General features: G+C 39.5%; 1 protein-coding gene across 1 annotated transcript; it reads left to right on the top strand.

Moving 5' to 3' along the window:
• Positions 1–14876: 14876 nt before the first annotated feature.
• On the top strand, positions 14877–16337 carry LOC116150727 (testis-expressed protein 13D). The gene has a single exon (XM_064483158.1). It carries the CDS (start codon positions 14877–14879, stop codon positions 16335–16337), a length of 1461 nt encoding a protein of 486 aa, XP_064339228.1.
• Positions 16338–16882: the final 545 nt, after the last annotated feature.

Raw genomic sequence — 16882 nt, 5'->3', positions numbered from 1 at the left:
CAAGCATCTTTTCTGACCACAGTGCCATGAAACCAGAAATCAACCACAGAAAAACGAATGAGGAAAAAAATAAATAGACAGCATGGAGACTAAACAACACGCTACTAAAAAAACAGTGGGTCAATGATGAAATCAAAAAAGAAATTAAAAAATACTTTGAGACAAATGACAATGAAAACACAACTAAACAAAATCTATGGGATGCAGCTAAAGCAGTCCTTAGAGGGAAGTTCATAGAAATACAGGCCTTCCTCAAAAAAGAAGAACAATCTCAAATAAACAATCTAATGTACTGCCTAAAAGAATTAGAAAAAGAAGAGCAAACAAAACCTAAAGTCAATGGAAGGAATAAAAATAAAGATCAGGGAGGAAACAAATAAAATAGAAATTAAAAAACAATAGAAAAAAAGCAATCAAACCAAGAGCTGGTTCTTTGAAAGGGTAAACAAAATCAACAAACCTCCGGCCAGGCTCACCAAGAAGAACAGAGAAAGCACACAAATAAACAAAATAAAAAAGGAAAATGGAGAAATTACAGCCAATACTGCAGAAATAGAGAAAACTACAGAAGAATACTATTAACAACTATATGGAAACCAATTGGACAACCAAGAAGAAATGGACAAATTTCTGGAAACATTTAGTCCACCAAGACTGAATCAAGAAGAAATAGACCATGTGAACAGACTGATCACTGGAAATGATGTAGAATCCGCAATAAAAAAAATTCCCTACAAACGGAAGTCCAGGACCATATAGCTTCACTGGGGAATTCTACCAAACATATAAAGAAGAACACATACCGATACTTCTCAAACTCTTCCAAAAGACTGAAGAAGAGAGAATACTCCCAAACTCATTCTATGAAGCCACTATCACCTTGATACCAAAACCAGAAAAAGACATTACAAAAAAAAAAGAAAATTACAGGCCAATATCATTGATGAACATAGATGCAAAAATCCTCAACAAAAAATTAGCAAACAGGATCCAACAACACATAAAAAAGATCATACACCATGATCAAGTTGGATTCATCCCAGGCACACAAGGATGTTTCAACATACAAATCAATCAACATGATACACCACATCAACAAAAGAAAGGACACAAATAACATGATCACCTCAATAGATGCAGAAAAAGCATTTGATAAAATTCAATACCCATTTATGATAAAAACTCTTACCAAAGTGCATATAAAAGGAACATATATCAACATAATAAAAGCTATTTATGACAAACTCACAGCCAGCATAATACTCAATGGTGAAAAGCTAAAAGCCTTCCCCCTAAAATCTGGAACAAGACAAGGATGCCCACTCTCACCACTTCTATTCAATATAGTATTGGAAGTCCTAGCCACAGCAATCAGGCAACAAAAAGAAATAAAAGGGATCCAAACTGGAAGAGAAGAGGTAAAATTGTCACTATATGTGGATGACATGATACTATATATAGAAAACCCTAAAAGCTCCACACAAAAACTATTAGAGCTGATAAAAGAATTTGGCAAGGCAGCAGGACACAAGATTAACATACAGAAATCAGTGGCATTTCTTTATATTAACAATGAAATATCAGAAAAAGAGAGTAAAGAAACAATCTTTTTAAAAATCACATCCAAAACAATAAAATACTTAGGAATAAATCTGACCAAGGAGGTGAAAGACTTACACATGGAGAACTACAAAATACTGATTAAAGAAAGTAAAGATGACTTAAAGAAATGGAAAGATATCCCATGCTCTTGGATTGGAAAAATCAATATTGTTAAAATGGCCATGCTGCGCAAGGCAATCTACAGATTTAATGCAAGCCCTATCAAAATACCCAGCATTTTTCACAGAACTAGAACAAATAATCATAAAACTTTTGTGGAATCACAGAAGAGCCAGAATTGCCAAAGCAATACTGAAGAAAAAGAATGAAGCTGGAGGAATAACCCTCCCAGACTTCAGACAATACTACAGAGCTATAGTAATCAAAACAGCGTGGTATTGGCACAAAAACAGACATATGGATCAATGGAACAGAATAGAGAGCCCAGAAATAAACCCACAGTCAATTAATCTTTGACAAAGTAGGCAAGAATATACAATGGAGAAAAGACAGTCTCTTCAGCAAGTGGTGTTGGGAAAACTGGACAGCAGCATGTAAATCAATGAAGTTGGAACACTCCCTCACACCACACACAAAAATTAACTCAAAATGGCTTAAAGACTTAAATATAAGACAAGACACTATAAACCTCCTAGAAGAAAATGTAGGTGAAACATTCTCCTACATACATCTTAGCAATGTTCTCCTAGGACAGTCTACCCAGGCAATAGACATAAAAGCAAAAATTAAAAAATGGGATCTAATTAAACTTATAATGTTTTGCACAGCCAAGGAAAATATAGGCAAAACAAAATGACAACCTACAGAATGGGAGAAAATATTTGCAAATGATGCAATTGACAAAGGTTTTATTTTCAGAATATATACACAGCTCATCCAACTTAATAACAAAAACAAACAGCCCAACTCAAAAATGGGCAGAAGACCTAAACAAGCAATCCTCCAATGAAGACAAACAAATGGCCAAGAGACACATGAAAAAATGCTCAATATTGCTAATCATCAGAGAAATGCAAATCAAAACTATAATGAAGTATCACCTCACAAAAGTCGGATAGCCATCATTAAAATGTCCATAAATGATAAATGCTGGAGAGGGTGTGGAGAAAAGGGAACCCTCTTACACTGTTGGTGGGAATGTAGTTTGGGGCAGCCATTATGGAAAACAGTATGGAGATTCCTCAAAAAACTAAAAATAGACTTACCATATGATCCAGCAATCCCACTCCTGGGCATATATCCAGAGGGAACTCTAATTTGAAAAAATACATGCACCTCAATGTTCATAGCAGCACTATATACAATAGCCAAGACATGGAAGCAACCTAAATAAAAGTCCATCAACAGATGACTGGATAAAGAAGTTGTATATTTATACAATGGAATACTACTCAGCCATAAAAAAGAATAAAATTATGCCATTTGAAGCAACACGGACAGAACAGGAGATCGTCAATCTAAGTGAAGTAAGCCAGAAAGAGAAAGAAAAGTACCATTTGACATCACTCTTGTGTAGAATCTAAAAAAAGAAAATCTAAGACTCTAATGAGCTCATCTGCAAAACAGAAACAGACTTGCAGACATAGTAAACAGTCTTATGGTTACTGGGGGAAAGGGAGTGGGAAGGGATGAATTTGGGAGTTCAGGATTTGCAAATATTAACTACTATATATAAAAATAGATAAAAAAAATACATTTCTTCTGTATAGCACAGGAAACTCTATTCAATAACTTGTAACAACCTTTAATGAAAAAGAATATGAAAACAAATATATGTATATATATATATATGCACAACTTGGACATTATGCTGTACACCAGAAATTGACACATTATAACTGACTATACTTCAATTTTTTAAAAAAAGAATATTATTTCAGTTTACCAAAAAAAAAAGTGTTGAAAATTCTCCCTTGGGGCTTACAATTAGGATGCAATTTTTGAGCTTAGCAAGATTAGTTATGATAGTGAGTACAGAATCCAGGAAACTAAGGATTGAGTGAGAAGATAAGAGGGCAACACTTAGGTTTAATAGAACAATGTTCCCTTCATTTCTTTTACTTAGACCAGGTAGAAGAACACTAGGATTTCTAACTTCCAAGACATGATACAGATTGAAAAAAAATTTGAAGTTTTAAGACAATTTCGTGAGTTGCATATCTATGGTACTTATTAATAATATTTGTTTGCATTGGCATCATTAAATTATGAATAGACATAGAAGGCATTTCTTATGTTTTTACCATAACACTCACCCACAGGACCATTTGTAATGTGGTCCAAATTGATACCAAATGGCTTACTATCACTCATGGGTTTATTTACTGTACTGACATACTATAGGAGCAGGGATAGGAACATGTGATTGCATCTTAATTTTCCTGTCAACTTAAAATGCAATCTCAGAAGGGTAATGCAATATTTTTAGCTCTCTGACAGAGACTACTGAGAGGAAAACAACAGAAGCAAGATCATAGGGGTAGAGTGGGAAATAACTCTCCTGGGAAGTATAACACATTAAGCTTGTCACTACAAATATGAACAATGATAACCTAAATATGTGGATCAAAAGTAATAGTACTCTATTACAGCCATCTAAAATTAACTGCTAATTCTCATTATTTATAGAAGGTCAATTTTTGAAGTAAAACATCAGAGAGGAATGTTGCTTTAGTGGAATGTTGGGAGTTATTACAGCATGTAACCAAATTTTTTAAAACAACAAATGCTACTATTTATAATTTCAACTATTTGTAGGGATTTCAGACAACGAGAAACATTACAAATGGCACTATCTACCTGATTCTCTCTGAAATTATAATGATTATCATGATTAGTCTAGGTCAAGTAGGTGAACCTGAGGCTGCATGAATCATGACCTTGAGTTGCTACCGAGGATGGATGTATCATTGCAGGGATACCCCATCCAGGATATGCTTCTCAGCTCTGTAGGTCAGATGTTCAATTTGATCAGATACCCAAATATTACCAATTTCTCAGGGGCTAGCATACATTAGCTTAATTCAAAAGGGATCAACATTTAAAATCTGAGAGCTGGTTTGTTTACAATTATAAGCATAACTGTCAAACAGACTGCAACAATTGGGTTGATGATGAGGAAGTTCCCTCCATACTTGTAAGTTATACTGGAAATCCAAATATTACCAGGAAACAATAGATGAACATGTAATAAGAACAAGTGGAATAGGTTGAATGATTTTCATAGAATTTTGTCATGGAGCACCTGTGGTCTGATGGCTCTGTCCCCACTACAGGGATAGATCTGACCAGAGGACCAGAATGTTCCCATCCATTGTTTAGAACAGCCTCTACATTGTACAGGTTTTAATGCCAATTTCAATTTGTACTCTCTGATTCCTGTTTTCCTATGTCTCAAATTGTTCATTCCTCTTCATTCTGCTCGTTTAAAAAATGTGTTAAATCTACCTAGCAGGTTATAAGCAAGATTTGTTTTTGCTTTTGGATTGAAAGACATTTTCTCTTTTAGTTTGACTTTTGCACATATATTATCACATCTATCATGTGTTGATTTTATTAGTTTGGGTCTCAGCATTCTGGGGAAATGTGGTCATTGTAGGCAGTAGAGTATGTTAGGAGAATGGGTTCTGTACTAAGACCAATCAAGGTATTAGTTTTGGCTTCCACACACACTAGCTCTGGGTCCTTGAAAAATTATCTAGCTTTCTTAAGCTCTAATTAACTTATTTTAAAAATGAAGGTAATCAAAATTAACATTCAAAAATCAGTTGCATTTCTTTACACTAACAATGAATCAACAGAAAAAGAAAGTAAAGAAACAATCCCCTTTAAAATAGCACCCAAAGTAATAAAATATCTGGGAATAAATCTAACCAAGGAGGTGAAAGAATTATACACAGAGAACAATAAACCATTGATGAAGGAAATTAAAGAAGACTTTAAAAAATGGAAAGATATTCCATGCTCTTGGATTGGAAGAATCAATATTGTTAAAATGGTCACACTGCCCAAGGCAATCTACAGATTTAATGCAATCCCTATCAAATTACCCAGGACATATTTCACAGAACTAGAATAAATCATAATAAAATTTATATGGAACCATCAAAGACCTAGAATTGCCAAAGCATTACTGAAGAGAAAGAAAGAGGCTGGAGGAATAACTCTCCCAGACTTCAGACAATACTATAGAGCTACAGTCATCAAGACAGCGTGGTACTGGTACCAAAACAGACATATAGACCAATGGAACAGAATAGAGAGCCCAGAAATGAACCCACAAGCTTTTGGTCAACTAATCTTCGACAAAGGAGGCAAGAATATACAATGGGATAAAGACAGTTTCTTCAGCAAATGGTGTTGGGAAAACTGGACAGCAGCATGTAAAACAATGAAGCTAGAACACTCCCTTACACCATATACAAAAATCAACTCAAAATGGATCAAAGACTTAAACATAAGACAAGATACAATAAACCTCCTAGAGGAAAACATAGGCAAAACATTATCTGACATACATTTCAATAATTTTCTCCTAGAAGAAATAAAAGCAAGAATAAACAAATGGGACCTAATGAAACTTACAAGCTTCTGCACAGCAAAGGAAACCAGAAGTAAAACAAGAAGAAAACCTATGGAATGGGAGAAAATTTTTGCAAATGAAACCGACAAAGGCTTGATCTCCAGAATATATAAGCAGCTCCTATGACTCAATAAGAAAAAAATAAACAACCCAATCCAAAAATGGGCAGAAGACCTAAACAAGCAATTCTCCAAGGAAGACATACAAATGATCAATAGGCACATGAAAAAATGCTCAGTATCACTAATTATCAGAGAAATGCAAATCAAAACTACAATGAGGTATCACCTCACACCAGTCAGAATGGCCGTCATTCAAAAATCCACAAATGACAAATGCTGGAGAGGCTGTGGAGAAAGGGGAACCCTCCTACACTGCTGGTGGGAATGCAGTTTGGTGCAGCCACTATGGAAAACAGTGTGGAGACTCCTCAAAAGACTAGGAATAGACTTACCATATGACCTAGGAATCCCACTCCTGGGGTTGTATCCAGAAGGAATGCTACTTCAGGATGACACCTGCACCCCAATGTTCATAGCAGCACTATTTACAATAGCCAAAACATGGAAACCGCCTAAATGTCCATCAACAGGTGACTGGATAAAGAAGAGGTGGTATATTTATACAATGGAATACTACTCAGCCATAAAAACCGACAACATAATGCCATTTGCAGCAACATGGATGCTCCTGGAGAATGTCATTCTAAGTGAAGTAAGCCAGAAAGGGAAAGAAATATACCATATGAGATCGCTTATATGTGGAATCTAAAAAACAAAAACAAACACAAACAAACAAACAAAAACAAAGCGTAAATACAGGACAGAAATAGACTCATAGACAGAGAATACAGACTTGTGGTTGCCAGGGGGGTGGAGGGTGGGAAGGGATAGACTGGGATTTCAAAATTGTAGAATAGATAAACAAGATTACACTGTATAGCACAGGGAAATATACACAAAATGTTACGATAACTCACAGAGAAAAAACTGTGACAATGAGTGTGTATATGTCCATGAATGACTGAAAAATTGTGCTGAACACTGGAATTTGACACAACATTGTAAAATGATTATAAATCAATAAAAAATGTTAAAAAAATGAAGGTAATCCTGTTATTTAATTCACATGGTTGTGGTGATGATTGCATAAGATAAAGCTCACAAACTATGCACAGTACCAAGCACATAGAAAGTACTAATAAGTTACCTATTATTTATTACTGTATAAAAAGCCCATAAGAGAAACTTTTTATTAGCACCATTATAATTGTTTATAATATAAATATGCAAAAGATTATTGAAAAGATCATCAGCGAGCAACTTTAGTTTTAGTTTAAATGGAATCATTTCTACCTTCACATAATATTCAACATTGATTAGAGCCAATTTGGAAATTAGAGTTGGTAATATTGATAATTGCTTCTCTTACACCTGAATGCTTTTGTATATAGCTAGCAAAATAGTGCTGCTACTTACAATATTTATTCAACACTTGACAAGTTGAACTGGTCCAAGCATGAAAATGTTTTTATTTTCAGGGAAAGTTGTTATCTGACTATCTATATAGAGAGGTAGATAAACACACTGAATGTGACTTTTTAATATTTCAGGGCCATACCAGATTTTTCCATCTTATTTTCATTTTTCTATTACTGACTTAAGAAGATATGATTATCATTATTTATAAAATTATTTACCCTCATAATTATATCCTCTTAATATGTGTTTTCATCTTTTCTCTATATTCTAAATGTAGTCTTAATTCTACTTTCCAACAATTCTACTGTTTTTACTTTCAATATACAGATTATGTTTTGTTTCTGTTCAGAGGCAGATGATGCCTTCAGTATCCAGAAGGCAACAAAGACCCTGGGAATATCACAAATGCTAGTACACACATGGTGCATCCTTGGTGGTATCAGATGTGTAGCTCTAGCAAAGAGCATCCATGGAAATAGCTGAAATGTAGAAGGCAGGTAGGTGGGGGACCAGATGCCAGCTTCTAAAAACATAGTGGAATGAAAGCACAAGAGGCAGTTGTTGTATGAATTGAGCAATATGATTCAACTGGATACGGTAGAACAGGGTGACCTGGTACAAATGCTAGCCAAATGGTTGATTGGGTAAATGACAGAGAAACATCTTTTGTCAATTTCAGGTTTGTTTTCTCCCTCAGTGTTCTCATTTAAATTCTACCCAGTGTTCACATCCCAAATCCCTTCTGCGTGAAGACTTCTTTAATAAGGATGATCTAATGAAAGTAAAAATTACTTTATATATATATATATATATATATATGTGTATATATATATATATATATATACATATATATATATATATATATATATATATATATATATATATATATATATATATATATATATATATATATTCTTATTTCATCCTTGCAACAACTCTTTGAGGAAGTGGATCCTCAAAACTGGTAAGAAATTTGACAAGCCATTTGTCCAAAGTGGTGCTGATGAGTTTAAGACTTGTGGAGAATAAGGTGCTATAGAAAATCCAAGAAAAGGTTTCTAGTTAGCTTATTAGGTACATCTCAAGTCTGAGACACAGAACAGAACTGGGTATAAAGTTTTAGAGTCTTTAGCAATTAATGATGGTAATTAAGAACAAGAGAATAGATTTGATCACACAGAGTGTCTGGAATTAGGAAGAGTGCCTGGAAAATAAATAAGGGGTCTAAGGGACAAAACTCAGGGAGATGCCAGTATTTAAGGGTTGAATGGAAGCACAGCAGACAGCAAAAGGAAACTAAGAAGGAGCAGCCAGAAAGACAGGAGAAAAATCAATAGAATCTGGTGTCACCAAAGGAAAGAGAGGATTGAATTTCAAAAAGGGAAAAGTTCAATAGAGTTAAAGGCTACAGAAAAGTCAAGTTAGAAGAAACTTGTATCTTTAGAATATTTTCTGTAGTTTTCTGGGTGTAAATTAAGGTACAGGAAATGTAGATAAGAACATTTTACAGGATGGAAGAAGCTCAAACACACTCATACCATGATGGGGAGTAGCTAGTAGAGAGGAAGAGGCTTAAACAGAGGAGAGTGAAGAGATTATGACTGGATTGAACTCCCTGAGATGGGAAAGGCTGAGATCCAAATCACAGGTGAAGGATGTAGCTTTAAAATTGAGAAGAGAAAATACTCCTGTGAGAGCAAATGAGGCAGGAACTATGTAGGAGGCTTGAAGACAGGATAGCAACTAAGAAGTCCAAGAGAAGGAGCTGAACTAAGAGAACTGTCTTCCACCCACTCCATAATGGAAACCCCTCTACTTGAGTCCTCTGGAAGACCCCGGAAACATCTGAGATCCAATATCTTCACTATGATTCATTTCTCCCATACTTACTACAAACATTGTCTCATCACCCATTAAAGTACTCAGGTTTGGAATGCTGAAATCTGAAATGTTCTTCCCTCCTCTTCACTGATTTGGTCACTCATTCTCATTGTGGCCTCTTTTTCTTGATAGCTCTCTGTTTTCTCAGAACATCTTAGTCTGGTTTCCTGTTCCTCCTTATCCACTCCGCCATCATTCCAGTGCCCCTCACCAGCCTTCACCAACAGTTTGAGCCTTATAATCCCCCCATAGTTGCCAGGCTCTCCCTTCACTCATGTACAGAGTACACAGCTGAGCCTGTATAGGGGCAAAAAACTTTTCTCTTCGTCCCTTCTAGGTTCTTTGGCTGGTCTAATAATTATATTGACATAAAACAAATTAACAGGAGAAAAACAAAGTTAATTTCTTATGTACAGGAGCCCCATAAAAATGAGAGACAAAGAGGTAACCAAAGAAGGCAGCTTTTATAACTTTTTGGACAAAGAAGCAATACATTTGTGAAGAACTGACAAGATGTAGAAGTTAGGGGTTTGGGCACCCTAGATGATCCATTGAAGAGGAAAACCACTAAGATTCTCAATTTTGAACTCCAACAAATGCATGCTCCTAAACAAAACCAAAACCCTCCTGGCCTCTGCTGCTATTGCAAAAAGCCAGGACATTGGAAGAATGACTGTTAAAATCTTAAGCAGTCCAGGTGCCTTCAGCCCTCTAAGTAGCCTTTCCAATGCCCTCCTTAATGCCCCCCCCCCCCCCCCGCCCATGGTGGGACTCTGAGGAACTACAGGGTTTTTCCCCCAATTATTTCCCTTAATCAACTTCAAAAACCCACTCTCCAGATTGGGAATAAATATCTCTCTGTACTTACTGACACTGGAGTTACACTCTTGGTGTTTAACCTCACTGTTATTAAACAGCTCCTGCCTTGGAGTACTAAAATGGTTCAAACATTGGGGATTAAAAATAAAACTCAAGAGGCTCCTGTTTCTAAACCTATCCCCTTCTGTTTAGGACCTCTAAGAGATACCCATTCTTTCTTCCTTAGTTCCTCCACCCCTATTCATTTATTGGGCTGATGTTTCTTAGAAAAATGGCATGCTGGAATTTCTTTCTCCCAAAGAGGGGAAATAATTCTAAAATTTAATAGTAGCAACCAAAATAGCCAACTAGATGAATCAAATGTTGAATCAAATTCAACATCTTTTATTTGCCCTGTCTCTGACAGCATTAGAGCTAATTCTAAAGATACAAATCATTTGCTCCCATTGGATCAACTGCCACCCTCCTTATGGGTGAAATCCTCAACAGATCTTGTCAGACACCACAGTGCAAATTTTTTGAAGTCACTGAGGCAGCACCTTTGCAGCTACCTTGGCCCAACAGGCTGAATTTTAGCTCTTACTTGGCTTGTACTCTAGACAAGGGCAAAATTGCAAACTTTATACTGATATTTGGCATGCCCTTTAACATCAAGGTTTGGCAAATGGATTTTATTAAGCTTTCCCCATCTCATGGATATAAATATGTTTTAGTCATGATTTGTATGTTTTCCCACTGGGTCAAAGCTTCTCTATGTAGATAAGCTACTGCTTCTTCAATGTCTAAAAGCTGGGTTACCCCTCTTGAGCTCCAAAGTGACTGGGGAACCCATTTTACTGACCAAATATTACCTTTGTGCAGTTTTCCCAGACCTATAGCATTTTCACCACGCTTATCATGCTTAGTCTTTAGGACTAGTTGAACAAACTATTGGTATCATTAAAATTCAATTGGCAAAATTTGTGGAGACCCTCCAAATACCTTGGCCAAAAGCATTGTTATTGATCCTTCTAAATCTCAGATCCACCCCTTTTGGAATGCACAAGCTCTTACCCTTTGAGATAATTACTGGGTGCCCCATGCATCTAGCTTCTGCCTCTTTTGATACACAATTAATAAAAGGAGATATACTTCAATATTGCAAAGGTCTGATCACATCCATTGAAAATAGCCATGCTTTAGTAGAGCAATATTTTCACAGCATGCTCCAGGGAGATGAAGACCTCAAACACCACACCTTACAGCCTGGAGATTATTGGAAAAGATATCTCCAGAAAGAGTCTCTTCAACCCAATTGGAAAGACCCCTGCCAGGTACTGTTAATCAGCCCTTATGCTTCCAAACTCCAAGGTACAGGCTCTTGGATACATGTGGTACATATAAAGAAAGCACCAAACCTAGACTGGACCTATATAACAACTGGTGACCTGAAAATAAAGGAATTCCAGGAATTGAAGCAAATGACAGCTGATGGAGACAGCTTTCCCAAGATGACCAGACCAGACCAGGCCTGTATACCCTTTTCTTTGCTTCTTACCTTATTTTCTCCCTTTCCTTCTTGGAAAGACAATGCTCTTATCCACATTTCCCAATCTATTGCAAAAGGGGGAAACTTTTCTGACTGTTGGATCTGTCATCAGAAACTCGAATCTATTCATGATGTTGATCCCCTGGTCTTATCTGTAACTAATTTCTCTTTAATCCCAAATGCCACAGCTAATTATACCCACAAGCCTACGGATCTAACCTATCAGTTAGGCTATTATGACAGAGTGTTCCCATGCCTTATCTCAATCTTCCCCCAGTTATAACCATACTACTGCAACTAAACACCTCTACTTTTGTCGATTGTATGAACTTCACTCTCCATGTCCTTTTTCTTATCCAAATATGGTTCCCTGCACCCAAGGGAAATAAAAATGAGCTTAATCCTCTTTGCAAGGCTTTTAGAAAAAAACGTTTTTAGCATGGGTTGGTACCTCAAAGAATGTCATCCCAATTCCTCTGATCCCTGGCTTGAAAAGGTCGATCAGATTATTTCAGCAAATGGATTTATCAATATCCAGACATCAGCTGGAGTCTTCTGTGCTCCATCTGGTTTCATTTTTGTCTGCAGTGAATGACATTTCCCATGGGTATATGAATGTTTAGCTAGCTGGCAAACTGGAGGTTAATGCTTATTAGTATATTTAACTGTCCCATAACAAATCAGAAGTCTCTCACTGGTCCACCCTATTAAGCCTCCATAGCTGTCTTAAATGAGAGCCTCCAGGAGGCATACATAGCTCCAGGTTTGTCTCCATAGGGAGAGCTTTTCTCTCTTGGGTTAAAATGCCAATGATTGCCTGATCAGAAATCTCTCCCTAATATAAGGAAAGCTAGCCAATTCTGTAGCCAAAGCAGTAGCATCCCAACAACAATCACTTGACTTGCTGGCTAAAGCAGTTTTAGACATTCACATAGTCCTTGACTACCTACTTGCTGAATAAGGAGGCATTTGTGAGATAGCAAATACCGTCTGTTGCACATGGATAAGTGTCTCTCGAGAGGTAGAAACTCAATTACACAAGATCGGGGAACAAGCAAACTGGTTACAATAAATTTCACCTGACTCTCCATGATCCTTTGATTTGTTCAGTTGGCTACCTTCAGGTCTAAGGTCTGGTTTAGAACCATCATACAAACTGGATTTGTTATATAACTTTCAATTTTACTTTGCATAATTATTTTTAAGTTTTGTAGCTATTGTCTGTCAAATCCTAGTAGAAATGACATACAAAAAGGTGATGCTAGCTTAATGCTTCAAGATGATCTCTAACACTTTGATTTTGATAAGATATAGAATTTAGATGGAAAATGCCTGAGGGTGCTTCCTCCTACCCTTCCTTGTTATTCTAATGTGACTTCAACAGTTTCCAATCTGTACACTTTCTCTCTAACACGAACGTGACAAGGACCAGTAAATGTCCCTCCTGGAACCGAGGGACAAAACCATTAAATGTGGAAAACCTGACTTGATCAGCAATGCTTCTGAGGAAAAATCTTGATTAAAAGGGGAAAATGTGAAAAATCAATGAAGGAAAACCTCATTCAAAATGGAGTAGGAAAACCCTGAAGGGGAAGCTTTCACACACATGCCACTCTCACAGCTAACTTTACACATCCCAGCAGGCAGAAGTTTACTTTACATACCCCAGGCAGAAGAAGGAAGATTTTCTCTTCGCCCAGCAACAACTTAGTCAATGAGAAACTGTCATAACACAGCCAATGAGAAGCTGCCACAACTCTGAAGTCCTACTCTCAATGAACTTTCATCCAAAACAATCCCTTCCAACTTCCTCCTTTCCTCTATAAAAGATCACTCCACTTCTTTGTTCTCTGCTTGCTTATGGTTTGCCATAGTTTGCATGTCCTAAATTTAATTCCTCTGCTATTCCTGAACAAACTCAATTTTGCTGGCTAAACTATTTATTTTATTTATTTATTTATTTTTACAGGTAGTCACTGATAAGGATGCCTTATACCCTGTTGGTACAGGGAGGGTACCTTTCACATGGGATATTTATTTTTTGCTTTTAGGAGGACAAAGAGCGGTCAGGGCTTCCTTCTTGCACTGGCTGCTTCTTAAGTAATTTTAATTCAAAGTAATAAATATGCCAAAGTAGCATATTTTGGGGTGCCATATTCTGGTTTCCTTTACCTGGTTCCCACTGCTTCTCCAACATACAGCCTCATCACCTTCCCCACATCAGTAGTTTAAGCATAGCCTTCTCTCTCAAGTCTCTCTCAACACTGTCTTGCCTCTTTTCTGGGTTCTGATAGATCCCAGGCTTGCACCCTAGGTACCTCCCTAAACTAAGTGTCTTGCAGCTCCAGTCTCCTCCAGTTCAATGCCCTCCCTCTCTCAGAAGTCCTCTGATCTTCTCTGACTCATTCTTCCTTCTAGAGCAGGAGTGTGTGTGTTGGTGCAGCCCCTAGGTGTGTGACTAGCAACTATTAGTGTCTGCAAGCAATCTGCTGTGCCCGTCACTGTGCCCGCCCCACTGCGCGCGCCTGCGCCGGGCTGCCTGCACAACCCCTCCCTCCTCCCCCGCCCAGCCCCCGCCCAGCCCCCACCCTCGCCGCCACATCTGGGCTTGCTGTATTACATAATATAGCTTCCGGTCCGCTGGCCCCCAAGGGGGTGCTCTTCAGGAAAGCGGGTCCCAGCAGGCCTTGCGAGGTGACTTGGCGCTCCCCGTGACGCGTCACACTGCCGTCAGCCCAGTTGGGGTTGGCGTGGTGAGGGCATCTTCTTTACTCTCTGTGAGGAAAGTTGGAGCGTGAGGGAGGCAAGAGGCAAGGAGGCGGCCAGGACTGACGTAGGACCGAAAGAGGACTGAGCCGGGAGGTGAGGAGCGGGCTCGGTGGCCGCCGCAGCCTTTACTGGCGGAGCGGCCGCGAGGGCGGCGTCTCCCGTGAGGCGGTCGGTTGACTAGGCCGCAGCGGCCATGGCCTTGGACTTTGGGGACCACGCCAGTGGGTTCCGCCACAACGAGGTGATCAGGTTCATCAACAATGAGGTTCTCATGAATGGGGGTGGCCCCGATTTCTACGTGACCTTCCGCTCGCGGCCCTGGAATGAGGTGGAGGATCGGCTCCGGGTGGTCGTGGCTGACTCGCAGGTGCCGCGCCCCCTCAAAAGGGCCTGTGTCTGGAGCGCGCTGGCCCTGAGCGTGCGCGTGGGGGCGAGGCAGCGGGAGCAGGAGGCCCGCCAGGTCCAGCGGCTGCAGGACCAGGTGGAGGAGCGCGAGGCGGCTTCCTGGGCTCTGGCCTCCGAGCTACAGCGCCTGCGCGCGGAGCGCGAGGAGGCAGCCGTGCAGCTACGATGCGCACGGGTCGCCCTACAGCAGGTGATGGATGAGCGCGATATGTTGCGTGTGCAACTGCTCCAGGTCGAGAGATCCGCCCAGGTCGCCCCACCGGCTCATGATACAGTGCCGGTGCCTGTGCCTCCAGCTGAGCAGCTTGGGGCCACAGCGTGGCCCATGGATGCAGAGAAACAGGGCAAGATGATGACTATGGGGGCACAAAGCGTGCCACAGTCAGAGGCCCAGGTGGCAGCCCCGGCAGCTGTGCTTTATGTGCCTGGACCCCAGAGCCCCTGGGCCCAGGCCATGCAGCCTCCTCTGCCAGTGCCGGTGCCACATCCATTCCATGTGCCATTCCAAATGGGCTTCCCATATTCGACACCTCTACTACCCTCAGCAGTTATGGAAGCAGAAGCAGCCACAACAGCAACAGCGTCAGCGGCAGCGGCAACCCAGATGCTTACTTCGGGGATCTACCCACCTGGCCCGTGGGCTGCAGTGGGGGTCCAGGAAAAGATGGCCCCACTGTGTGACCAGAGTTGCTATGGCCAGGAGGAATATCCTGAGAACCTCCAGGGTGAATATCCCCTGGAGGACAGCAGAAGCCACAGCCAAGAGGAAGGTCCTGTGTGTCCTCAGGGGATGACCTCCCTGGGGGACAGAAGAAGCCACAGCCAGGAAGAAGAACCTGAGAAGCCCCAGGGGACAGCCCCCCTTGGAGAAAGCAGGAGCCACGGCCAGAACAAATGTCCAGTGATGCCCCAGGAGATGTATCCCTCAGGGAACAGCAAAAGCCACAGCAAAGAAGGTCCAGAGAGGCCCCAGGGGACATCTCCCCTGAGAGGCAGCACAAGCTGTGGTGTGAGAAAAAGCCCAAAGAAACAGGAGTCTCAAGAGCAGAAGGCCAAGCAACCAAAAGGGAAAAAAGCCTCGGGTTCCCAGCATCGGGGAAAGAAGTCTGCCTCACGCTTCAGAGCAAAGAATTGGGAGTGCCTGTCCTGTAAAGGGATGAATTTCCCCTGGCGCAAGACCTGCTATAAATGCAAGAACGTCTGCGTGGCAGTTGAGAGTGAAAGCCTGGACCCAGGACAAACTCACTAATTTCAGGAAGGTAAGTAAGAGTGGAAACACTCCAAAGAAAAACCAATTTCTTAAGACCACACTCCCTCCTTTTGATGAAAAAGTAACTCATTTACTTCACAGAAAATTTGAAAACCAAAATTATAATATAGAAAATTAAAATAATGCATTATGCCATTACCCAAGCTAAGCACTTTTTTAATTATTTTGAGTACACACACACACACACATATATATATAATACATATTTATATTCTTATTTCATACATTTATTTTAACAAAGTAGACTACTTTGAGTATCACACTTTTAAAATAGGGGCTTTCACAAATAAAATAAAATAAAATAAAATAAAATAAAATAAAATAAAATAAAATAAAATAAAATAAAATAAAATAAAAGCTTTCTCCTAATTGTATGTAAGTTTGCAGGTGCTGGATTCTGGATGGCTGATGCTGACTGGTTGATGCCCTGGAGAAGCTGAAGTCATGAAGACTTTTTTCACTCCTGTCTGTCTTCTTATTAACCTTCTTTTCCTAAAAATGCCATATCTTTGGCTGAGAACAGC

This window comes from Camelus dromedarius, chromosome X (genome assembly GCF_036321535.1).
Source record: "Camelus dromedarius isolate mCamDro1 chromosome X, mCamDro1.pat, whole genome shotgun sequence".
In the NCBI taxonomy this organism is placed as follows: Eukaryota; Metazoa; Chordata; class Mammalia; order Artiodactyla; family Camelidae; genus Camelus; species Camelus dromedarius.
This window is presented reverse-complemented; position numbering and strand designations above follow the sequence as displayed.